We start from the raw sequence: 26197 nt of genomic DNA on the forward strand, positions 1-26197 counted from the left end.
AAACTAGACATTCTAAACATTTTGTAACCATGAACAGGAAGAGTTGCTTACTAAACAATAACTGATGTGAGCGCAAAGCGAGAGCCCAAAGATTTGTGATTTTCTAACTAGAATGTATTATGTTTTAGTTTTAAAAAGGCATATCATTTTGAAAGAGGGCATATTCCATTTTGAAAAAAGGGTATTCTTTTTTCCTACGGTTTTTTTTTTTTTGGGGGGGGGGTGGGGGGAGTGCCCTCTGCCCCCTGGTTCCATTGCCCCTGATTTGATCTCTTGATTATGGCCAGTGATTAGAATTTAATCAACCGGTTTAATAAAGGCAAATGATTCGAGGATATAACAGGACATTCTGCGTGACACTAGATTGCGGCATTTTAATCGTCTTATTCGTCTTATTCTTATTGGAATTTGTTGTTTATTTATTGTTGAGAGGGAAGCGATTATCAGACCGGTTCTCACTTATAACCCCACCCCCTCCTCTAGTCTTGCAGATAATACGCCGGGTAAATCTTCAATCAGAGGCTAATAGATAAATATAGCCAATGATCCAAATGATCTCTAAATACCCGCACATAATAATGATAATTGAAAACACGGAGAAGTATTTTGTACTTTTATTATAGATCGAACGCTCAAACAGAGGTGTCTTGTTAATTCCCTCTGGGAAAGGTAATACTTCCACGGAATGCACACTGGTACTTCTATAGGGTATTCCAATCTATGAATGCCTCTTTCAGTTACGAGCACATAAAAACGAATTATTTTAAGTGTTGCTATATTATGATAGGTAATCAGTAGCGTACGCAGGGTTTTTGAAAGGGGGTGGGGTTTCGAGTTGAATGAAAATTTGACAAGCAAACAAAAAAGTAAAATAAGGTTTTCACCAAAAAGAGAGAAAATTTTGTCTTTTCATAACAAAACAAATTGACAAGAAAAAAAAAAGTTTCAAATAAAGCCGAGGGGGGGGGGGGATTTGAACCCCTGTAACCCCCTCCCCCTGCGTACGCGCCTGTAGGGAATCCTTTTAGAGTTTCAGGGTTTTAGATTTTGGTTCAATCATGGAGCTCTATGGTTCAATTAAACGACCTTTATTCGTACTTGCTCAGGTTGTATAACTCGACTATTGTTGACTTCGATGATGTCAAGCCTTTTAATATACACATTTATTTTGAACTGTTTTGATAACATTCATTTAGGCCGACGTACTTTATCAAGAGAACACATGCTTTTTGTATTCCATTGGTGAAGTGCCAAGTAAACACTGATTGTTTCCTTTGTTTTCGCCGCTTATGCAAGTTTTCAAAATGCGTGCCCATAAACGTGACATAAACTTATAAAAAGGCCATGTTTCTCCTTTGTTGTGAATCACTGAGCAAGAGGTCTTCTTGGAGCGTACCTGGAGTGGATAACGGCTTTTCTCCCCAAAGTAAATCTGGTAAGTTGGTGTAAGACATTGCAGTTCTTCTATCAGTTTAAGTGATATCCTGAATTAAATATAAGTTTTATTTTATAAACAAGACCGTTGTTTGGTATGTTTGGTATGCTTGGGAGGGGGGGGGGGGGCACGCAGTGCCCTAAGCCTGAGCTTTCGCGTATATGGCGAGTGGCCATGAACGTTCTGCAACATATAATTCGACAATTTTAGCAGTGTTTCGAGTACACACTGTAAAAACGCTGTTTAACATTTTAAGCACGTTGTTTAAGCCCGTCACTCTAACAACTATTGTTTAAAATTTTTATACAATTGTTTAAATTTTTTAAACAAGTTGTTTAAAAAGTATAAACAATTACAAAAAAGTTTAAATAACTTGTTGTTATTGACAGGCTTAAACAATGTGTTATTATTTTTTTTACTGTGCATTAGTTTTCAGTCAGATATAGCATAACGTGTCGCCAGTGGCGTACGTACATTATGAGGGGGTGCATGCCCTGAGGCGCTTTCTCACCCCAAAAGAAATTTCGCGACCATGAAAAAAAAAGAGAAAGGGAGAGAAAAGGAAAGAAAGAGAAAAGGGTAAAATATGATATTATTTTTTGAATAATATGTCAAAATCCATCACAAAATTGGATTCTTGTATTGTAATAAAAATGTCGAAATTTTTGCTCACTCGATCGCTTCGCTTGCTCGCGCTTTTGATATGGATCTCATGAAAAGCGCTATATAAGAATAAGATATTAATGTCATTATCATTAACTTTTTTTTATATAAATTTGCCAGATGCGCCATTTCAAGTCCCCTCAAATTTTTGGCTCATTACGCCACTGCGTGTCACAGTCACGATGCACATGTGCTCGCCCAAGAATTTTTCCTACTTTTCAAGGGCACTTTTTTTATTTTTTATAGCAAACCACCGTATGATTACTTTTAGCAATCAGGTAGTCGAGGTTACTAAGTGTATATGGGAAAAATGAGCCAGAGTGGGGAAATCTCATATACTATTCTATAGTAGCATTACTAGAAAATATAGGAATTATATAAATATTCAATTAATTTAGGTACTCAACGTTCGAACCCACCATCTCTCTTCCATTTCAGGTGGTATTAGTATAACCATGGCTCATCTAAGCCAGAATATACTTCTACTTATGCTGCTTGTTCCTGCGACTCTGGCATGTGTCAGGAGTTTAGGAGGAGGTGCTACCTACGATGGACCTGATCAATGTCATGGTTTGCAGTGCCCAAGATACAGAACCGTCACAGAGGTTCCCAAGGTGAGAATCTCCCTTGGACGGCTCATTTTAAGAAATGGAAGTTTGAATTATAATTTTTGTCATCTGCACATGTATCATTGTATGTATCCTGTTAACTGTGTATAAGCATAATACTTGCCATCAAAGTTGTGTTAAATATCATGTATTGTGCCATTGCATAAAACTTTCCGCTTTTTTTTGTTTTTTTTTAAATTATCATTTATGTTTTTTTGTTCTAATGATGTTATGATCATTTGTAAATAGTTTAATTATGTTTGATTTTTTAGTTTTGTTTATACTTGGTCCGTGTTGACCCAATAAAACATATAAATACAAAAAAAGAATCCCCCTTGGAAGAGCAACTATGCTTTTTGTTGGCAAGTATCATTATTCATATCTTTATCGTATATCATTTTCATAATGTAGTGATATGACACAAAGATATCAGAAATCATTCTTTGATTTTAATGCAGGATAAGGTAGGAAGAAGTAGGATATAATATAGTGGTTATGTCTCCGGACGTTATTTTGATAAAATCGTTCAGGGTTCGATTCCCGCCGTGGTACGAACGTCCTCGGCAAGTGACCTTGATCTACATTTGCCACACTTGACCCAGGTGAGGTTTATGGCCTAATACGCGGTAGGAATAGTCTTCGAAATGCTTCAAGCCCCTTGTTTGCAGTTATGATAAAACCGGGGTATAATAATGTAAAAGTTTGTAGTGAATACATATATATATATAATTTCTTACAAATCTTCTTTTGATATTTTCATAATTACGAATGGCTATTTATTCAATATCTGATTTGTTTTCTTCTATTTGTAGAAATACGAGAAGCGAGTTTATGAGCCCGCCAAGTGGGTATCTACTACAGTAATGGGTCTTACTCATGATGAAGCTACAAGTACTGGATTCATGAGACTTTTCGACTACATAGATGGTGAAAATGACGAAAGTAAGTCCTTTATATTACAACTTTGGTGTACACAACACTTTTTACCCCTGGGCAAGGGTGGCGTCAGGACAATTTGATAGGAGTGGGGAAGGGGGCAGGGGGCTAGACGACCTAAGGTTGACGTCATATTTTTTCTTAACAGAACTATATAGAGGTATTGTAGATGTATTCACGACCAAGGCGTCTCCCTTTTATACCATTTTCTTTCCTTGATCTCCTTTTCTCCCCTTTTCTCCCTTTACATTACTACGGGGAAAAAAGCTGTTGACTGCCCCCTTTGGCACCACTCCTACTGTAGGGGCTCGCTTCATAAAAAATATAAATAAAACGGGAAATTTTGCCATTATTTTACCTTGTCAAACCTTGGAAGTTAAAGTAATTGTAACTGTAACGGTAGAATTGGTGTCCTAGCTTATACACAACAATCTTATTTGTTCCTATTTACCAATGATATGATAAACCCCAGATCTATTAGTCTGCATCATAAAATGGTGAACCTTCTGAAGTTTACACCGGCAGGGCAGTAGACTGCAAATCACCAGTGTGCTGCTCACGTGTGGGTCAGAGTGTTGCTCTGAAACTTTCTACAGATATTTTGTTCTTTATATTAGGATCCAATAAGTTCCAAGCTCTAATAGTTCTTGGAAAGAATTAATTTTTGTAAGTTTCTGTCCGGGTGATATCCTAATCACATGACTGGCTGAAATCTGTATATGACTGGTCATTTATTTTAGCTTTTTCTAATGACTGATACTGACGACTATCATAGTTCCGTTGCCCAGCCATAGGTTTTGAGATAAAAATGAATTATGATAAAAGTAGGATGCACTTCACAATCTTGCACACCATATATAAAACACATCATTTCCGGGAATTAGATTAGTTACCTGCATGCACTTGAAAAGTCGTTACCTAGCAACAAAGTTATTCATTTCGATTTCTTTTTTTCCTTCCAGAAAAGAAGGTTGAGATGACCGCTCCCGTTGCGGTAAGGGTCATCCCTGGACAAGGTCCAGCTTGTGAAACCAATTTCACCATCTATTTCTTCGTTCCCTTCGAGTACCAAGAAGCATCCAATCCACCCCCTAACCCAAGCAATCCTAATATTAGCATCGTTGACTTCCCAGAGTTGACGGTTTATGTTGGGTAAGTACATTTTGCATCCAATTTGCGTATTTCTTATAAGTGAATAGATTGACAGTAAAGCTAGCACTGGGACAGATTGTGCTTTGATTTTAAATACTTTGTTAGTTGGAATGAAAGTGAGTTCCTAATAAGATATTAGAATACTAAATTAGAATATGTATACATATTCATCATTTAATGTCATCGAGAAATGAAACTGCTTTTATTTGCTGTTCAAACCAGTCATTTCGATTGGCTGGTATTGTCTTTGTCTCAGTTAACTTTGAATATAAATGGCATTAGCACTTGAGACATAGGCTCGTTTATTGATTAAAAAATAATTTTAATTCATTGATAAATTTGAGAAAAAGCACATTTTCTAACTTAAGTATTATTAAAAGGAAAAGTCATATTTATACCCCTGATAGAATCAACATTAGATATACAATTTTATAGTGATATTTTAAACGCAGTTGTGTAAATTACTTTTGTTTTCATGCAGAAAATTTGGAGGAAGGGCTGAGGACGATGACTGGATTGAGAACGAAACAAAACTGGGAAACATCTTGATCGAACTGGGAATAACCTTTGAAGAGTCAGTGTACTATACAGCCGGTTATGATAGCCCGTTCAGATTATGGTACAGACATAATGAGGTCTGGCTTCTCGCAAAAGACGCGGAAGACGCAGGAGATACGAATGTAATAGAGTCTTTGTAAGAACTCAATAAAAACATTACAGTTATCTATCGATGACGTATTCGTGACGTAACGCAATATAGTCACTGATACAACTCGCTGCATTAAGTGGACATCGTTTGGTCACAACTCGGAAGGAAAATAGAATTACGAACGTATTTAGTTATGGAAGTGTGGATACATTGTATGACGTAAATAAGTATAGACCAATGTCTACCCAAGCGATAATTGTTAGTGAGATGATTCCTTGGTATAACAATGAAGTGATTTAAATTGCACAATAAAAATGATCACTAATTATTATTTAAGTTACTGAATGCGCAATAAACTTAATAAAATCAATATTCAATCGCAGTTGGAGTAATCGTAGATGATATACCACCCTGTAATTGATCGTGTACGTGACTTGAAAAAAAAAAGAAACATTTATCTACATCTACACTCTGCAGATTTCTCTTTTCGGCAATGATTATCTGTACAAAACATCTGAACAGCTCGAATTCCAGATATTCCTGTGCACGTCGCTATAGGACTTTTGATTTGATCAGTGGAGGCCGGGTGCAAAACCTAGATTTTGACAATATTCCCCCCAAAAAACATATTGGGTTTAGAAAATTATGTATATATTCTTTCATCTTACCAATATTTGTTTTCCAAATGCATATCATATACGCAGTAAAATAAAATCAAACAATTGGAAATGTATAATGTTTATGACTCCGCGGTTGTATGCAAATTTTCGGTTTTGGTTGAAAGAGTGTTAATATATATATATATATATATACATATATATATATATATGCTTGAATTATTCCAAGTAATAAAAAAACGTAAACCATGTTGTCTAATTAAGCTTTTTCTGTTGTGCAGGTAAAACTTTATTTCACCTTGTTTTCTACATTTGCTTGTTTGCTTTTTTTTTTTTATCTATGCAGTAGTTTGATAAAGCTTACAACCATTTATTATTTGTTTCATTTACATTTGTCTGATAAAGCAATAAACCTGAGAAAGGCCAGGTGCCAAAATAAAAGTGAATTAAGGATTCAGTCTCTTTCAAGTTTATATATTGTATATAAGTTTAAAAAAAAATTGTGAGATTAGGAATTTATGAATACAGAAACGAGATGAGAAAAAGGGGGGGAAATGCAAATATAAGTGTGTGTGTGTGGGGGGGGGGGGGTTGTGTGAGAGATTAGGAATACAGAAACGAGGTGGGAAAGGAAAAATGCGAATATAGGTGGGGGGGGGGGGGTTGGTAAGAACGAGGAGGATGAAGCATAAACGACAATGGTGAGGGTAGGCAAAATGCAGGGATAAACATGTTTAAATATAAACCGGAATAGGAACAAGACTACATAATAGGCCTCATCGGATATATAATGATTTTACTGGAGTATTAAGAAGGTGAGGGCAGGATAAATATACAAATATTTTTTGCAAACTAATAAAACGGAAAATGTTTGTTTTAGGTAGACAATGGGGTAGGATTTTTTTAAGCGTCTGAACAGGCTTGTGTAATGGTTGTGCTTTATACGACAATGTCAATGAATTCAGTCGAGCGCCATCTCTTGAATATTGTCCAATGAAACAAATAAGATAGGATATCACCAAAAGTGAGTGATAAGCTGTGTCTTTGGAATATATATATGATCTGAACATCATTATAATATGCCATATTGTTGTTATTTAATAGATCACATCCCCTATCAGTTGGCGAGAGCCCTTTGTTCTAATTTGTATTAAATATTTAGGTTTAAGGTTTATTGTATGATTTAGATAAGGTTTAATGTATAATTTAGTAAATAAATATATTTTGTAAAGCGCTTAGAGAGTCTTTTGACTATTACGCGCTAAATAAATTTCAAGGAGCTCTATTCATCAAAATAAATATCCATGTTTAGTTGACAAAAAAAGGGGGGGGCAAATATTTGAGTTAAAAGAGGAACTCTAAATCATCTTAAGTTGGGTTAATATTACATGTATACATGCATGCCTATTACGATTCTGATTATCCATAAGAATAACATGTATTTCATTTTTTTTTATATTGTGAATCATACCCCTTTCCTCGTGAACAGTGGTGACAGTACGGTTGGGGCGGCTGGCAGGGGGTGACCACCGCCTCTGATTTTTTTTTAAGTTGTAGGAAAAAAAATAAAGGGGAGATAAAAGGAAGGGTGGAAAAAAGGGAAAAGGAGAGCGAAGAAAGAAAAGCGTGACTAAAAGAAAGGTCGTGTACGGTGTAACTCGATATACTCATTTAACTCAATTTAGAAATCAAAATACATCGTTCTGTCCCCTATTAAATCACACTGGTTCCGCCACTGCTCATGAAAAACAACATACGTCAAAGCGACAAACAACATAATTTACCTTGTGATATTTGTGAAAAAATAATCCATATGGTTGTCAGATATCTACATCCGTATGGTAATATTTATTTACTTGAGGGAAAATTGAAATAAATCGACACACATTTATTCATGGCAGCACATTGAATTACGCCGTAATCTAAATTCAGACACCATCCTCAGCAATATACGAATTAGTCAATATTACTTTTAAAAACCTTACGGTTCTTTTCAATATGCATTTTATTTAATTACACCCAATGCCATTATGAAGAAAAAACAATCCGCGCAATATATGCAACGAATACCGAAGAATAATCCGTGTATGTTTGCATGTGGTTTTTTTTTTTAATTTCTCATGGAACATTGAATATATCCATGAATAAACCCTGCAAGAAAGGATGATGTTATCATGGAATGCATGTGAGAATCACAACCACCGTTGCAGGCGTTGAATCCGTTTTCACATTGATGAGCTCCATTATGTTAATGAGATGGAGAGAAATCGATGATGAGAGTTAGATTTTTGTCGGCCAATCAGGAGCGACCATCAAGGCAGATGGCGGTCATGGAAAAGCTTTAATCTGCAAGTCTGCAACCGAGGCGTAGTAATAAGGTATCTTCTCATAGATGATAGTGCTTCAAGCGTGTGGCTATTATACAGTAATAAACAAATATGATTATTTATCATAATTGGTTGTCATAAATACAACACTTGATTTAGAGTGAAGTGACGATGGGATATAAGGTGAATGGCTGAAGGAGCGGTAGCATGCATGCTTTGAAGGAATATCGCGCAATACTCGAGCATGAAGACTATCAGGATCTATGTGCAAACAGTGACGATGACTTGTTCAAGCATCTGGATGGGAAGTCGATTCCAGGGTTGGTGGGAGTCGGTAAACGAGCTCGACTATGGCCGTTCTTTCTCGAGAGCATCACCGAGGAGGTAGAGCCATTGACGACTAGCAGGGAGGCATCACCTCTCATTTCAACGCGGCCTCGACTGCAACCTGTAAATCATCCTTCGCTCCCTCCTCTCCATCAGCCGACATCTGATGTCGATGACCTAGTTGTCGATGATGATAGCATCTCTGTAGCGACGAAGCCGCGTCGAAGCCACATCATCACCAACGCCCGGTATTTCGCAATTTTAGGAAGAAACGGAAGGTACTCCATCGTGATCAAGGAACCACCTGGTGTCGCCCAAATCCTGCCAGTGACTAATAACTCGTACATTTATTGTGATAACAACAATATAGAAACGCCTGCGATCGCGTCTGAGAATCCGTCATGCCTGCCTGCCCCCTTGACAATAGGCGAGCCCAATGTGACGGCCGTCAATAACAATAACCCCGTACAGTCGTTGAGTCGTACGGGGCAAAGTACACATCAGGCGAATTCGCTTCATACAAACTGTGTCAATAGAGATGCAATACCGAACGTTATAACATTTGAGAATATTAACGGCCATGTTTCGTATGATTCGACAGAGGAGCTAGAAGTGATAACGCCTGACTCGGATCCATATGGATATATTGGAGATTTTTCTTGTGATCAGAAGGAGGAGAATATTTTAAGTGAAGCAGAACATGAAATAGCCTGTGAGGAAAATTTTGGAAATAGCAGTGATAATACTACCGGCGGAATGTCGACGTTCTTCGGGCCAAAGCCCCAGAAACGGGTGGTGATTGTTCGCTCAGCTGAGGCACAGAAAAAACATGATCAAGCAGATGCAAGAAGAAGGGAAGGTAAGGACACGAAGAGAAGAAAAAAGGCGGTTAAAATTGCCGTGGTAGAAGATGATCCTAACGCCCCTGTGCCTAAAAGTATTCTGAAAAACATAAAATCTGACAAAAGTAAACAATCTGCGTCAAAACAAGAATCTTTGGAGAGGATTGATAAATTATTTTATAATCAAAACAACAGATATCCCCTCGAAGAGAATGCTAATTTTATGCGTGACCATGGAAACGCTGGTATGCAACCGATTTATGCTAATGTGAGTAGAGGAGGAACGCTTCGGAGGAATTATAATAATGGAAACACGACTGAGGTAGAAGCCAGGTATCCGTCACCTATCCAATATTCTGAAATACAACATGGGGTTAAACACCAATATAGAGATAGAAATGGAATTGAGGAAGAGATGCATTATAAACACCCAAGGAAATATGTCAGGCATGCTGATGTGCATCATCCAGGGGGTCAACCAAATGGGGGCGGGTTGCATCCCGGTCATCAACAAAGGATGCATCATGGCCCCTCCCCTGCTGGATCTCAACAAAGCTTGGCATCCACAGTGTCAATACAAGCACCTTCAGTGCAAGGTTTAACACCAGAGGAACAGCAGTTGATTTACAACCTCCGCCAAGAAAGAGGTGTCCAGCAACAAGGGGAACGGGGGCAAGGTGGACCCCCTCTTTTATATCCCCCTGGAATGAATGCTGCTGCAAGTGGACAGTCGATTTTATCTACGTCAACGCTTCATAGTCAAAATGAAGTACCTCGTGTCCCTCATCGCCCCATTCTTAACCAGATGCGAAATCCTAAGGAAAATCCCAAAGGAACTCCTCCATCTACCCTTCCTAGAGGAAGAACCCTGCCTAGAGAAGGAACTCTCCCTAGAGAAGGAACAATTCCTCGAGGAGGAACAATTCCTCGCGAAGGAACAATTCCTCGGGAAATGAGACAGAATACCTTAGCTGCTCCTCAGCAACACCAGAGGGACAATACACGAGGGCAGCGAGATAAACACATACAAGGTCCCCCACAACATCCACAACAAGCAACAGGAAGAGGAGTTCCCCCAGGACACCATCAGCAGCGGCAACACCCTGGGAGTCCACAGCGTCAACATCCTCAACAACATGCGAGATTAATGACTGGAGACACCATTCCTCCTCCTTTACCTGAACGCGACCATAGAGGGAGGAGAACGAGGGTTCACACCCATCCAGAGAAAAGTCACATGCCGCCACAGTTTGAGTCACACTATGCTGTAGGAAATGTGAAAGAGCATCAACCAAACAGGCAACAACCTCATGTTGCTCCTTATCAACCGCATCAACAGAGGCAGCAACAAATCCAACATCACCAAAACCAGCAACACCAACTGCCCCGTCACCCCAACCAGCAGCATCCTCCATATCATCCAAGCCTGGAACAACAACAGCCACCACTCAGTCAACAAAAGCAGCTGCAACATAATCAACAGCACAAGGAAGCTAAGCAACGTATGTTACCCCGTAAAAATCAACAAGAAAAGATGATCCAGTTACAACGTCAAGTGCAGCAAGAAGTTGCTCCTACACCCGGTCCTCAGAATCAGGAGTCTAAAACAAATAGTTTGCCGAATATGGCATCTGGGAGGCAAACTCCACCAAATTATCAGTCTCAACAAATGGTGGAAGAGATACAACCAACACAAAAAGAACTTTTCCAAAAGTTGCTACAACCGCCGATTCCAGCTAAACGTACCTCTCTTGGTGTAGACAACCAATCAGACGCGGATGTTTCAGTCTCCTCTAAAAGCAGTGACAGTGGTCACATTCCGCCTCCCATGAAATTGAAGGAAACATGTTTCTATTGGGAACCGACTGATGAACTTCTACGTGAACGTGACAAGAAATTTATCAGGCAAGAATCAGCAAAAATAGCTACTGAAGCTAAAGAAAAGAAGCTAAAAGGACGGAGAGCTCAGAGGCTAGCAAATGATGGGAAAATTCAATTACAAGGAGCAGAAAACATACAACCCCAGCCTAAGCCACAGCCTCGAAAAGATTTGAAGGAAACCCCTCTGGGACGAAGACCTCAGACTGAATCGGCAAGGCCGGAGCCTGAAGCCATCAGGCCAGAGCCCGAACCTGCAAGGCAAGACCCAGGAGTAGCACGGCAAGAAGATCAACATCCAAGAGTCGAAATGATAAGGCCTGAAGTAGACACCTTTCAAATCATTCCAGATCCAAATGTGAGAAGGCGCTTACAGACTCAGCTAACAGAAGGCTATCAAGATCCACAACTACAACAACAAGTGCAGCTAACACAAGAAAGCCAGCAGCATCAAACTCCAGAAGTACCGCAAGAGCAGCAACGTGAAGTTCAAAATCGAACCGTTCTGGAAGAGAGTCATAGGCCCCCGCCACAGCATGCATACTTCTCCCTGACTGGGAGGGTTAGTGTTAGTAGCTTGGCTGAACCATCACCTATACCAAATGAAGATGATGATAGCTTTTTCCGTGATTCTGATGATGACAATAGCATGTTATCCATCATTGCTTTGGACAAAGAACCTCGAGTAAGAACAGGGAGAGGAAGTCATAATGAAAGCACATCCGATATTGTGATACATGTAGATCAGCAAGTCAAAGTGCCGGTTACCAAGAGAGCATATGTAACCGGCAAGGAGACTGTTTTCGGTGCGGAACCGGACACTGAACCGAATGAAACCGAATCTGAATTCCAATCAAGTGATCCAGAATTAGACAGTGACCCGACACAAAACCAAACAAATAGGAGGTCACAAGTGCGAACTCCTTCCTCAGAAGAAGAAGAAGCGGACCCCTTGCCCCTCGCTGAGCCATCCTTTAAAGTTATCAAATACCCGCCTGCCTTGTCACCAGCAGTGTCTTACACGATGTCAGATTTGAGCCTTTCGGGAAGAGAACCAAGAGTTAGCGCCGACGCATTCACCAAACACGCAAAACTTGGCAGAGTATTTTATCACTCCAATACCTGCCGAACCATCGCGCAGTCAAAATCTGAATCTAACCTTTCACGCAAAATATCACAACCTACTTCAAGCTTTCAACCTTCCCCGAGGGACGAACTTTCTCCTCCTCCATTGTCTTCATCAACAGCTCAGACCAGTCACACCAAATCCGAATCAAATTTGGCTGTCCAAATTACCTATGAAGACTTCCCAGCCAAGGTGATGTCAACTGCGGTTCAAACTCGACCGAATCACGACTTCAGCTCACAGGTTGATCTTGATCAAATCTTATATGAAACGTCATTAGGACCTAAACCAAACTCTATTTCAATTCAGACATCAAATGAAGAATTGCATGACCGACAACCCACCGATGCTATTATTGGTCCTCCCCCTACCCAGGCCATGAAAACCGAAATCCAGACTGTGGACAGCGAAATTCAAACCCTCCAATCCGAAGTGGAACCTGTAAAAGCAAAAACTGAAACCACGGAAATGGAAATACAAACCGAAGATCTAATCAGCGATATTGAGAATAAACCGACTCCCGAGCCTCGTAACGTTGTCACTGAATCTGCGGAGTGCCAGACTTCTGATATACCTCTTGATGATCAAACGATAGGGTTTGGAGGGATCACAGCTAAATTTGTTGACATGGGATTGGCTCGCCCAAGAGTTCATTTTGATGCTGAACCTGCAGGACCGGACAATCCTTTCCAGGATTACAGTTCACCAACTTATGAAATGAAAGAGGAGGAAGTGTACCACCAGTCCCCTACTGAATTACATGGGTATAATTCACACGACCAGGACATGCAATCACAGACACAAACCCAATATGCAAGTGAATCTGCATCATATTCTGACGAGGAAGAACCTGCTAAGGCACCAGTGGATAACAATACGTTTCCTCTACCTCCTGAAGTGATGCTGATGCAAGCTATGCCTGAACCTCTGGATGTTGGCTTTTACCGAGAAGATGATGAACTTCCGGTTTATCCGACACTCGAAACGATTCCGGAGGAATCTGAAGCAGGCTACTCCAGGGAACATAGTCTTATTACTGGAACATTGTCGTATACAAGTGACGGGGAGGACTACCAGAGGGGTCTTACAGACCAACATGAGGACAGCGATGATGACGATGATGATAGTTCCGAAAGTGATGATGAAGATGTTGAAACAGAAAGAACGTTAGAAAATGAGGATGATAATGAAACGATACATGTGATGCCTTCATATTCTTCAATCCACCCCTATAGAGGAGATGCAGTGCGTGTTTATGTACCCAGTAATTCATCATCATTTGAAGATGTGAGCAGTGACGTAACACTAGAACCTGAGGATGGGAGTAAAGTTGGTGCCAGCCCTGCTGTGCAAGTTGTTGAGATGCCTTACATTGGCACACCCATCCATGAAGCCCAACTCAAGGATATGACCTTCCCATCTCAACGTGAAACACCACCATCATCGATTGACGACAGGCAGTTTTATAGCAATACTGTAACACCCACGTCATCGTCCAGGACGATGTCGACTGGTGCACAGTGGCCCGGTGGGGATGGCTTCACAGGAAATGTCCAAGTGAAGAAGGAAACCCTCATTGATGACAGGTATGACCCTGATCAAGAAGTTGAACCTGCTGATAGAACTTTTACGATAGAAGACGATAAACATGACCAGTCAACTATATGGAACAGAGGGTCAGATAAGGATAACACCAATATGGTCGAAATAGTTGATCTTGAGCAGGAACCAAGGACTTGGGGACAAAGTCGAAGCGATCATGAACGATCTGAATTTTCAAGTGATGACGTCAGGAGTAGCGACGAAACCGTCATATCCAACAAGCATTCAAACGAAATGGACATCCCACTTCACTTTGAGAAAGAATATTTACTTGAGCTGCCATCAACGAGGAATTATGTTCCTAATCCTAGTCGAATTGAAATGCATGGAAAGAATTCTGTACCTCGTCTACAGCCCGAAATTGTTGACACCAAGGAATTTTACGCAAATAATCGAAGTGAAGATGAACGGACGAAGAAGGAAGATCCTTTTTATGAGCTTACAAAGGACAATTACATTGAAAGAGAAGAAAACGAGGTTGAAAGTGAAGAAGATAATACTGCTACGGTGGATGAAAATGCTCCCGTCGTTACAAGAACTGCTGGAGGGGCTTTCGTAATCGGACTATGGGGGCGTCAAGCAAATCCCGCCCCTGTAGTATACCAACATGATGATCATGACCCCCTGCCGGAGCCTGATTTGAATATTGAACCGGAATCCGGTTTTGAATCGGAACAAGTTTCAGAACCGGTATCTTCAGTGGACAACGAACCGGTTAAAGTCATTGATTGCCAACCCGTTAGTGACTCACAAAGGAAAATCGAAGACGAAAATCTCCACCAACAATCAACTGCTCAGCATGAGTATATGCACTGGAATCAAGTTCAACCCTATAATCAAGACCAGTCGCAGAATATTCAAAGAGGGGAGAAAGCATATTACCAAGATGAGCCTCAACAGTTTGAGCAACAAGGGACTTTATATCAAGGTCGGTTACAGACAAATCCACAGCAAGGGCATTTGCAAACTATTCCACAACACGGAACATCTTATTATCAAGACAACCCTCAGCAATATGAGCACCAGGCGATGTCACACAGGGGCCATATTCGAAGTATTCCTCAACATGACGCAGTTTCTTATCCTGAGAAGAGCCAATATTTTGAGCATCAACCAGCTTCATTCGGATCCCAGAATAACGATATATCTCAGCACCATGAGACACTATATCAAAACAACACCCAACAGTTTGAGCATCAGCCATCGATAAATTATCAAGACCCATCGCAAAATATTGGGCACCAGATGACTTCAAATCTTGAAGAGCAAACTCAGCATTTTGAGGATCGTGAGACTCCATATCAAGAAAAAACCCAGACCTTTGAGGAACGGGAAATGCCATACAACCAAGATCAATTAAAAGATTTTGATCAAGATGTACCACCGTATAGCCAGGACCATATCTCAGATCCAGAGCAAAGGACAGAAGGGCATCACCAATTTTATTCCCAAAACTTTGAGCAACAAACGATGCCATATCAGCAGGATTACACCCGAAATTTTGAGCAGCAAACCACACCAAACTCTCAGATCCAGTCCAGAGGCTTTTTGCCACAAGCAATGCTTTCTCATCAAAACCAACCACATAATTTGGTCACTGACAGAGAAGAACCAACATACACATTTGACAATGAGCCGCCCTTTGATTGGACGAAACGAGAGTACAAATCGACACCGTCCCAAAGCCCAGAAGTGAATCAGGAAGTCGAAGAAGTGGTTGCAGAGCATATTGAACCAGTGAAGAAAAATATCAGCTTGTTTCAGAGTCTTGAGGATAGGCCAATTATTGATACGAGTATGCCAATACAAACACCGGAACCTAATCTAGAAGCAAACCTGGACTTTGAACACAGTATACATCCAGATATTGATGACATAGAACAACATTTCACTTCGTCTGAGAGTGACGATTCTTCCACTAGTAGTGAGGTGGATAGTGACGAGGATGAGGAGGAAGAGGATAAAGAAGGGGAAATAACGAATGAGGACGATGATGACGAAGATGTTAACGACGAAGATGAAGATGAAAAAGTTATTTCGCCATTGAAGAGAGAGCAGAGCTTTGTCAAGAAAGCTAGGATTGTCCAAAGTGATGACGAACTATTGGACGATGACGGAGAAAACATTGTACAGCCTGCAGCGACGTCACCATCATCATCGTCCTCGGGACACGACATATCTCCCGATCCTATAGACTTCATGAACTCGTACCAGCAGTTTGTGAGAGATAGGAAAAAGAGTGAGGAATTATCACCAACTAAACCCAAATTCTCGAAATTTTCAAGTGATGGCGGCCCCCCGCCTGTGCCACCAAAACCAAACAAATCCAGTTATTCATCAAAGGTTTCATTACGTGTTTCGAATAGCCAGGTTATGCCTTTGACACCCTCTGACACTAAAACACCCAGCTCTACTAGCTCAACGTCTACTACGCATGCGCCGTCTCCAATCGATGTGGTTCCTAAATTAATCGTCAGTGAACCTTGCTCTAAAGATAATGAAGATGTCAAACAAGGGCAGAATCAACAACTAAGAGATAATCCATTGTCTGGTGAGGAGGCTAGTGTGAAAGCTCCAGTTGATTTGGGTGCTCGAGGTCGCCGATGGTCAGCAGGGGATAGCGATGACGTGTTCATCGAAGCCTCGCTGGAAGATTGGAGGTCAGAAAGATCACTTGTCGTCGTCGAGACTGAGCGGACCGAGGAAATTATAAGCGAGCAAACTATTCGACCGAAACAAAGAAGTGATCAGTTTGCAAAACAACCTGACAAAAAGAACTTAACTCCCGAGGTATTCAATGAGGAGAAAAATAAACAAGAGTCAGTTTGCTCAGCAGAACAAGCGATTTCAGTGAAAAGAGACTCCCGTTTAGCTCCTATTCCTAATTTGCGGCTTTCTGTAAGTGCTAAAGACAATCTCGATGTAATTGCTGATATTATAGCTGGCAGATCTGGTGATAGTTCACATAAACAAGCAACTTCTCAAGGGGAGCCGGGTGACGAGGTTACAGCCGGTAATACCAAGGATCATAAAGTTGCACAATCTTTAGAGGAGGTTACAAATAGAAGCCCTGATTTTAGACATTCAACATCAGCTCATGATTCTGATACGGACAGTATAACAACAGAACTCACTGTACCATTTGACATAACAAGACGAAAGGGAAAACGCTCTCTCACTCCAGGACCAGATATCGAATATGATGAGGAGGTTGGGAAATCTCAGTCTGATTGGCGAGAAAGCTCTGGCGGTGTGATAGCCCAGCAACTCGCTCGTATGAGGGAAACTTTGAAATCCATGGAACTGCCTAAATGGTACAGGAAATCATCGCATTTTAAGCAAATTATGAGCGGAGATATTCGAAGTCTACCAGCTTATCGAAATCACAAGCCCCGTCAGATTATGAGTGGACCCCCTACGCCAACGGGTCATCGTTTTTATTCTAAAGCAACGGTCTCGACAAGGATGTCGTTTACGCGAGAGGCCCGACTTCGAACCGGTTTCTCACCTGCCCCCAGTGTCTCCCCAACAGCCCCAGTACACTCATCCTGGTCATTTTCTGAATTGTCTTTGGAAACCACGGAGCCGACGCCGGGATTCCAGCCGATTTCGGCAGCTTTTAGTGAGCCACTTCGACACGACCTATCTTTCAGCATTGGTGACGAAATTCACAAAGATGTTCGGACAAGTGAGTTTGCACTGCCAATGAACCCAGATATGTATAGACGAGCTTCGCCCGATGAGACTATTCGTTCTGCAGAGGACCCAGTGGAAGAGTCTCAGAAGGAAATTAAGGACGAGAACATTCTTTCTGTACCTACTGATAGAGAAGAAACCAAAAGAGAAAGGAGTAGATCGGTTGGAGATGAGGAGGATCCGCATGAATATGCTGTTAAAAGGAATGAGCGAATCGGGGGATCCGCAGTGTTCTACATATCCGCAGTTAACACTCAACAAGAGGAATGTGTTTCTCCACCTCTGCCATCTCCTCCTCTACCACCCCCACCACCACAAGAATACTACAGTTCAGCAGCCCCAACCTCACCTCTGCCACCCCCACCCCCACCTGAAGGGTTCTATAGCAGCAGAGACAACTCTCCCCTTCCACCACCTCCCCACCCCGAAGAATGCATCAGGGGGAGCTCTCCACACCCTGTTACCTCTTCAAGTTCTGTAAGTTCCCCCACCGATTATCATGACCAAAGACCAGTAGACTCTGATAATTCTCGTCGTCAACATTACGATTACTCTGGTTACCATGGAGATGATGAATCTACTTTACCCAGGAATATAAATACCAGTTCCTACTACAATAACAATGGCAATAATAATAATAATGAATGGAACCAAACGTTGCAATATTCGAGTCGAGATATGCCTATCCCTCACTCGCCAACAAACCGTGAACAGTACCTCGCTTCATCGCCCGCGGCGATGATCAGGAGTTCGAACCCCCAAATCACCGCATCACTCGTCAACCAACCCCACATTACTGTCACCGATACCAGCGTTGACCTAGACGATGCGGCCTTTAACACTTCATGGGATCAACGTCCGACGTCGTCGAGCTTCCGAAGCCTACACGATGCCCGCTACGACGGGGGTGTCCAACCTCCTTCTGTGACCATGGAAGAGATAGTGGATAGTCTGCTAGGCTTATCCACCAGTCGTTCTCCCAGCAATTCATTCACGGAATACTCCTCCTACATGGACGCCTCCTCGATGTCGATGACCACAACACCGGATCAGTCAGTTAGTGAAAGTGACAGCTCGCTGGAGACGGTGATCTCGCAGGACGATGTCGAGGCGAGGGAACAGAAGGTGGCCAATCAGAGGGTGACCTCGGGAGGAAAGAGGGTACTGAAATCCATCGTGATCAATGATGGCCAGGATGATGAGGCGAGGAACATAACCAGGAGCAGAGGAGGACTATCAGATATATCGGAGGAGGTGAGTCCACAAACAATTTCCTTTCTTTTATTCTCAACTTTTGTCATTTTATAAAATCATGTTGACAGTGAAATAACATTATTTATGTATTTGACATGTTTGAGAATATCTTCGAAAATTTCACGGAAAAATACAAAAGGTCTGAATCAGATATTTCCTGGTAATATTTTACAGAGTAAAGTCTTAATTCCGAATACCCCCGGTAATATTGTCTTCATTGCATTACCATTGTTACATTTTTTTTGCACTGGTAATTCTTACAATATAATCTTATTTCACTGTATTTATACTTGATGAATTCTTATTATATCATTTGATTTATTTTATTTGACATTTTCGCTCATTATCCTGTCTCATCATAGGGCCTATCTCACTGCGCAATCGATTTCCGTTAATAATCCTCATACTTTCATTATTCTAGGCATTATATAGATTCAACAGAATGTACTTTCAATTCACTAACGGTTCATGACGTGATAGACCTAATGTACATTGCTTTATCAATACACATTGTTTTTTTTCCCATGAACATACATGCATTCGCATAATTGCATAGAATCGAAGCAAATCGAGATTACTTGGTCCTGTATCGCCTGTATCATGGAATTTTGTTCTAATAATAAATGCACAAGAATTTCTTTAACAAGTTTACTATATCAGCCAATCAAATTGAATAATTCCAGGAGCTTAAATACGCCCTAGTATTTACAAGTATTTTTGGTCTTTCCATCATTTTTCTCGTCAAGTTCCTTAAATGAAACTAAAAAAAAAGGTTTACTCTAACTTATTTTATGCATGTACATGTATGATATATGAATACTCGTACACTGGCCCTACCAATTTATTTGCTGATTCATTAATTACATGTAATCGATTGGATGGCGGGTAATGCAATCATCAAAGTGTGGGATAATATCGTACACGTATTATATGCTAACAATGGATCAACGAATCTTATACAGCTCCATTTCTTTCTACACACTCATAAATGTACGTTTTACTAACACGAGGAACAATGGGGTTCTCCGGGCTGAAAATACATGTATATCTAAATAAAACAAGTAAAATTCAATGAGCCTAACGCTGAAAATTTCCTGAAAATCTGACAACAGATAATGAAGTTACTGAATTTTTAATTTCAGCAATATTTTGTTGAAATTGTAATATGCACGGTTTCAGTGTTTTGTTATTTCTTTTTCTGTTCGAATCTTATTTTTCAGTCTAGAATACCCCTTTAATGCACATATGTACATCATCTGACCCCCCCCCTGCAAATACTATATAGGCCTATATATGAATATAAGAACGATCCAAGTCCACGATGGCTCATTTCAAGTAAATTAAAGGAAAACGGAATTTTCATGCCCAATCCAATGAGGATTTTCCTCAGTATTTCATTCATTTTGGGCAATGTTTTGATGGATTCAGTAAAACATCACTCTCACGATGGGCTCATGTATAAAGCATCAATACCCGATGCTTTACCTCCATTTGGCCAAGAGATGGACTTGTTCCGATATTAACATTCAGTGGCGGATCTAGGGGGGGGGGGACATCTGGCCCGTGCCCCCTTTTAAATCCAAATTTGTTATGTAAATATACCTTTTTTAAGTGTGCCCCCCTTTTGAAAGTGAGGACCTGTTTTTTTCGCTTATCAAATTTTCATCAGGAAAATGTGCCCCCCTTTGAAAATCCTGAATTCGCCCTGGATTACATTTATATGATGCATTCATTTTCAACTTACGGACAAACAACAGAAAGTGCACGTTAAAGAAAAACTGAGGTACTCTGTGCTGTAAATAATCATAAATTGAACAGATCTGGAAAAAAAACGGAATAACGAAACCATGCATATTTAATTAAAATCAGACGAGGAATAAAAAAATTGTGACATAATATTTGTGTTCCTTCAGTGAAACAGTTGCATGCATGCATGCAGCCTGCAGGAATATACCATTAGTGAGTTAATGATGTTATGTTTTCACATATTTTTTTTAAATTTCAATATGTTAAATTATGTTTATTCACATTTTGTCCCCAATAATATAAAATAGTGTTACTCGATTGCGGGCTTGTTTGTAGATTGATTTGTTTCAAGCAAGACATGTTTGACACTTAATGTATGGAAATCTGACATTATTATGATTTTTTGTATCAAATAACTAAAGGAAAGTGGTCACATGACATCATGAGCGCACTTATAACTTTCATGACGATTAAATGCAAATGCCCTATTTTTCATAACACTGCCAACGTTAAAATTAAATAGCTTCGTTATTTTTTAATCACATCAAAGAAGGGGGGGGTGTATATATGTAAGTGGTAGAAGTCACTGAGAGCGCCTACATTGCTTCATTCATTTACCTTTAAACCAATATTCCTGAACATGTACCGCATTTTGTTTGTACATACAGTGTATATTATATTGTCCAGTTCACAAAGCAAACTCACGGTGGATTCGAATATGCTCCCCACCAGCAATAAATCTAATTCCCTTCGTTTGATTCTAATGCATTAAATGCGATTAAGCAAATCTATTGTTAACAGTTAGTCTGGGAGAAAATTTGTTATGTTGTTCAGAACACCCAAGCCGCAAACACACTGGACAAAGTCGAATATTTTCAGAAGGCCATCTATATGAATTTTGCCAATCAGTGCAAATATGCATAAATATTTTGCTTCGTACATGTATATAAACAAATTAATACAATAATAATTTTATGTCCATATGAAATTTATGATCATTAAGTCAAATTAAGTACGGCGCCGAGGCCTACATGTATGGTTGATTGGCAACGAGTTTGAATACTTCTATGCAAAAATTACCCCCCCCCCCCAACAAAAAGAAGACACCTCATAAGTCCACAAAGCATACTCTACATGTATCTGCACATATTATTTATGCCATGATATATTGTCATATTTCTTGCTTTCGTAAATCAGTACAACCTGTTGGATAGTACGTTAATCTTGATGTTATAATCATATTCATTTCATTACTGATTTTGCATCGTCTGTGATGGATGACTCATTATATTACTCATTGTAGACCAGTATTTCTATTTGTCTTAAAAATGATATTCATCACATGTTTTATATATAGGCCTACACACAAAAGAATGCAGGTGCATATTTATTTTTGTACTGGAAACCTTACCTTCAAAATACAGAGAGTAGGCGTATGCTAAGAAATAGTATACTATATGACTCGGCCTATTTATTTTCTGTGGTATTGCCTACTTGTGTGTATAAATCTACTGCAGTGGAAGAAATACATACCATAGCCACATATTGCGTTTATAGCTCCTGTATTTTAGGGAAAAAACCTGAAATATTTGCGGAGGTGTATGCCATTCTCAATTCAATTTATGACTCATTGAGTCCAAGAAAGATAGTTTTGTTTGCTCAAGATTATGAAGAACATTCAAAATCGCGTAGAATGATCATCATAAAATTCATTTACATTTTAAGGATTTGCATACATGTACATCGCTCCCTTGTTCATATTGTAAACGGGCAATAATCTAACTCCTTACATTTTTGATGCGTGCAGGGTACCATTTTACATAATGTATACAGTATTTTTTATGATACTTATATTCTAACACCTTTTGTTAAAGGGCATGTTTATGTGCGAAGTGTAATTTGTCTGAGCTCCTAACAAGCAGTTCATTACAACATTAAAATGACATTACTCTATTCTATGACAATATTATAATATAAACCTTTCATTACAATATTCACGCATGCCTCATGACCTTTCCTAGGATGTCAATAATCTTAGTTCCTCCGAGGTCGAGTAAGTTACCATGGCAACGAAACCTTGTTTACGTGATGTCCTGGTCAAATATTTGTCCTCAGTCATAAAACACCCCACGGTCGGTCGTCTGCTGATATCCACAAGGGTTTTTAATCGTCATTTTGACATTGAGTTGGTAAACACCCTTGTGGTTGTCCGTGGATTTCGACTCTCTGTTTTTACAATGTACATTTGGGATGTTTTCTCTTGATGTTTCTTTTTGTCCATGGTTCGCTTGATTTTTTCTCTTTCTGTAGGGGCTGTCACAGCCTGGTCGTTTTATCCAGCGTACTGCTTTAGTATTGTCAAGTCGTTTTGTCAATTTATCCCATTTCTTGATTGGGCCTATATAATATAAACCCAATTCATGAAATGCCATTCTTGAAAAAAGAACTCATTTCATGGTATCAATAAATTATTTTGTTTTTGTTTGCAAAATGGTGATTCCTGATAAGATTGGCAGATGCAAGTTGAATTAATGACCAGGTGTGGATGGCAGCTCCATAAATAATTCACACCATAACTAGTTGTTCTGATCTTCAGCAATCTGGTCTTATGTTTGTGCTCTCTTTGCATTCTAAAAGTGAAATTGGTTACTATTATTGACTTGGCCTTGTACATTTTCATCTTTCATTGACTTTCATTCAATACTGGCTATACTTATCACAATTTTCAAACTATCTTGTTCATCTGTATTTCAATTCCTTGTTGGATTATGGTGTAATTATTCGTTCAATTTCATTGTAAATCAGACATGTGCACTGTGAAATGTACTCGAGTAAAGGTAGCGAGAAATTTTGGAATTCTAAAAATTCCATTCATTCCAAATTATGATTTCAATTCTAATTACTGCCTTCTTCACTCCTTAATGGTGGACATTTCCATAAGCAGAATACACTTACACCTTCGAAAAAATAAAGCACTGCCAACCACTCCAACTAAACAAACAAATTCTACACTATAATAACAAAATATTCACTTAAAGTTTCCCGATTCCCAATATCAAACACTTTTACTGTTTTGTTTGTTTGAATTTTACACGTTTTTTTCGAAATCAATCCAATGTCACGGTTAAACGATCCAGAGCAATTGCAAATAGTGACCAGCCGAATATTATATACATCCATTTCTTGAATCCCAAGGATATTATTTCTAGGTTAATTCTGACGTAAATTTTGAAGATTGTTAGTTTGAAAAATAAGAGGAGTAAAATAGAAAAAAAAAACATGTAGTTAATTTGCATCACTCCCTCTTATTGCCCTATATCGAAATTGAAATACCGCAGTACATTCGTGCTTTCTTAGCAGTCAGGTAAAACAACCTCGGTATAACAAGTACAGTCCCATATTCATATTTGGTCTCTAGCTTTCTGCACCAGTAAAATGTGATTACTCTACTCAATATTTTTATAGCGTCTGTGAGCCTATATGGGCCTATATATTTATAGAATCCGGCTATACAATTATGCATGTCGCCCTTTTGTTCTTTATTTGTATGTTTTCTATTGTGATTCGTTCTTCGGGGCCACCACACACCAATACATTGTCTTGTCAAAATATTTCAAGGGAATGATGAGCTTGGGTACAACATACACTATTGTGTATGAATCATTTGAATAGTATATGCTATTCCATTGTAGAGTTAGTGATATCTCCGGGTAATAACACATACTATTCAACGATATAACTATATGTAGACTGCACAAGATGAATGATCTACTCTATGATGATCAAAATTGTTTCAGAATCACAATAATAATGATTCTTACATAAAAATGGAGATTGCAGAAATAACAATAAATTATGTTGGACGTACAAAAAAAATCATTCTGTTCCCACACGCTTTTATTGCATTTCGCACCCTACATACATGTACATACTTTTTGCAAGTTCACAACTTGACCTCAGTCTTTGAGTCATTACAGCGCACTACATGTATTCTACAATTTTGTTTTAAAATGATTCCAGAATAAACTTATACATGCAAATCATGTCAAATTTTATTGACTCCACAACTGTATCTATAGGAGATCACACTGGTGTCAATTAAGTTTGGTAATAAAAAATTATGGTCAGGGTGGACTTCCTTTAACTTCTTGCTTTATTCATCTTTCAAAAAAAATTATAAGGCGGTAAAACATTTCTTTGTGCTTCTTTTCGAATAACATGTACCATACTTCTTTTCGAACTCATCTGACTGTAAGGCTGCACTTTCTAAATGTATAAAATAAATGGTATAATCATTTCGATTTGTATGTCCTTTCGTTGTCTTCAAAGATTTCACATTATTCGATTTTCTCTACTGTTCCATGCTATATGTTGTTTCGTCACCATGGTGTCTACTTTCTTATTTATATTCGCATATAATATGTATACCATACCATTTTATGCAACAACCCTGCTGAAGAGAACAGTTTCATATAATGTGTTCACAATGTGAACACGTACTGGACTATGTGAACATTGTGATGCAGACTGTGAAAATGCTCATGTTTTATAGTGTGGAAATAATATCACCTTGTGGACACTTGTGCAGTGTGAGTTTTCACAGTGTGTTCACATAGTGGACTACGGGAACATGTGATTCACACTGTGAAAATGCTCAAATAACTTCACACTGTGGACACTTACACAGTGTGAGCATTCCGAGTGTGTTCACATAGTGGACTGCGTGAACGTGTGATTCACACTGTGAAAATGCTCATTCTAAAACAAGGAGATAACTTCACACTGTAGACATATCTACAGTGTGAATGTTCAGAGTGTGTTCACATAGTGGACGAAGGAAAAATGTGATTTAATTTACAGTGTTAATTTACTTAAACCTTACAGTGTGAATGTGATTTCACACTATGAACACATTGTGGGACACACTGTTTTTTTCAGCAGGGAAAAATATAATTATTACACCTTACATGCATCATGTTGATATTCGAATATTTGAAACTGCACTATTTTTCCAATTCATTTTCATCTGCATCAAATTTCACAATAAGTCACATCCCGTTCATTCCCGCAGTCTTCCTGAGCAGTGGCGGATTAAGGACTTTCAGATAAAAGGGAGGGGTTCAAAAGTATTTTATTAATATACATATAATCTGTCTAGTGTAGTAAGCATCATCATCATAATAATGTCAGGGGATATTCCCAACTCCATGGGGAGCGTTTCATGAAAGGATTTGTCAGACGTTTTATCCGACAAGTCACATGTTATCCGACAATAACCATAGGAACAGTGCTTCTCAGCCAATCACGATCAAGGAAAGATGTCAGGTGTGACAACTTTT

General features: G+C 39.3%; 2 protein-coding genes across 3 annotated transcripts in view; both read left to right on the plus strand.

Annotated features, from left to right (window-relative positions):
- Nucleotides 1–1128: 1128 nt before the first annotated feature.
- Nucleotides 1129–5907, plus strand: LOC129277610 (heme-binding protein 2-like). The gene is made up of 5 exons (XM_054913765.2): nucleotides 1129–1435; nucleotides 2537–2712; nucleotides 3519–3648; nucleotides 4605–4794; nucleotides 5276–5907. Exons 1-5 carry the CDS (start codon nucleotides 1345–1347, stop codon nucleotides 5490–5492), a joined length of 804 nt encoding a protein of 267 aa, XP_054769740.2. The 5' UTR covers nucleotides 1129–1344; the 3' UTR covers nucleotides 5493–5907.
- A 1619-nt stretch (nucleotides 5908–7526) lies between these two features.
- LOC129277974 (uncharacterized) overlaps nucleotides 7527–26197 on the plus strand; it is a 35873-nt gene continuing 17202 nt past the window's right edge. For both annotated transcript variants that reach the window (XM_064110080.1, XM_054914164.2), the window contains exon 1: nucleotides 7527–19112. In XM_064110080.1, the coding sequence (XP_063966150.1) occupies nucleotides 8595–19112 (10518 nt within the window). In that variant the 5' untranslated portion in view covers nucleotides 7527–8594. The remainder of the gene's footprint in view (nucleotides 19113–26197) is intronic.

Source organism: Lytechinus pictus, chromosome 15 (genome assembly GCF_037042905.1).
Source record: "Lytechinus pictus isolate F3 Inbred chromosome 15, Lp3.0, whole genome shotgun sequence".
Classification (NCBI taxonomy): domain Eukaryota; kingdom Metazoa; phylum Echinodermata; class Echinoidea; order Temnopleuroida; family Toxopneustidae; genus Lytechinus; species Lytechinus pictus.

What these genes read in the sequence shown, in the direction of transcription:
- LOC129277610 (XM_054913765.2), top strand. Translation starts at nt 1,345, where the DNA reads ATGTTTCTCCTTTGTTGTGAATCACTGAGCAAGAGGTCTTCTTGGAGC. An exon ending in CCGTCACAGAGGTTCCCAAG is followed by an intron (nt 2,713 to 3,518) that starts GTGAGAATCTCC and finishes TTCTATTTGTAG; the next exon opens with AAATACGAGAAGCGAGTTTA. An exon ending in AGATGGTGAAAATGACGAAA is followed by an intron (nt 3,649 to 4,604) that starts GTAAGTCCTTTA and finishes TTTTCCTTCCAG; the next exon opens with AAAAGAAGGTTGAGATGACC.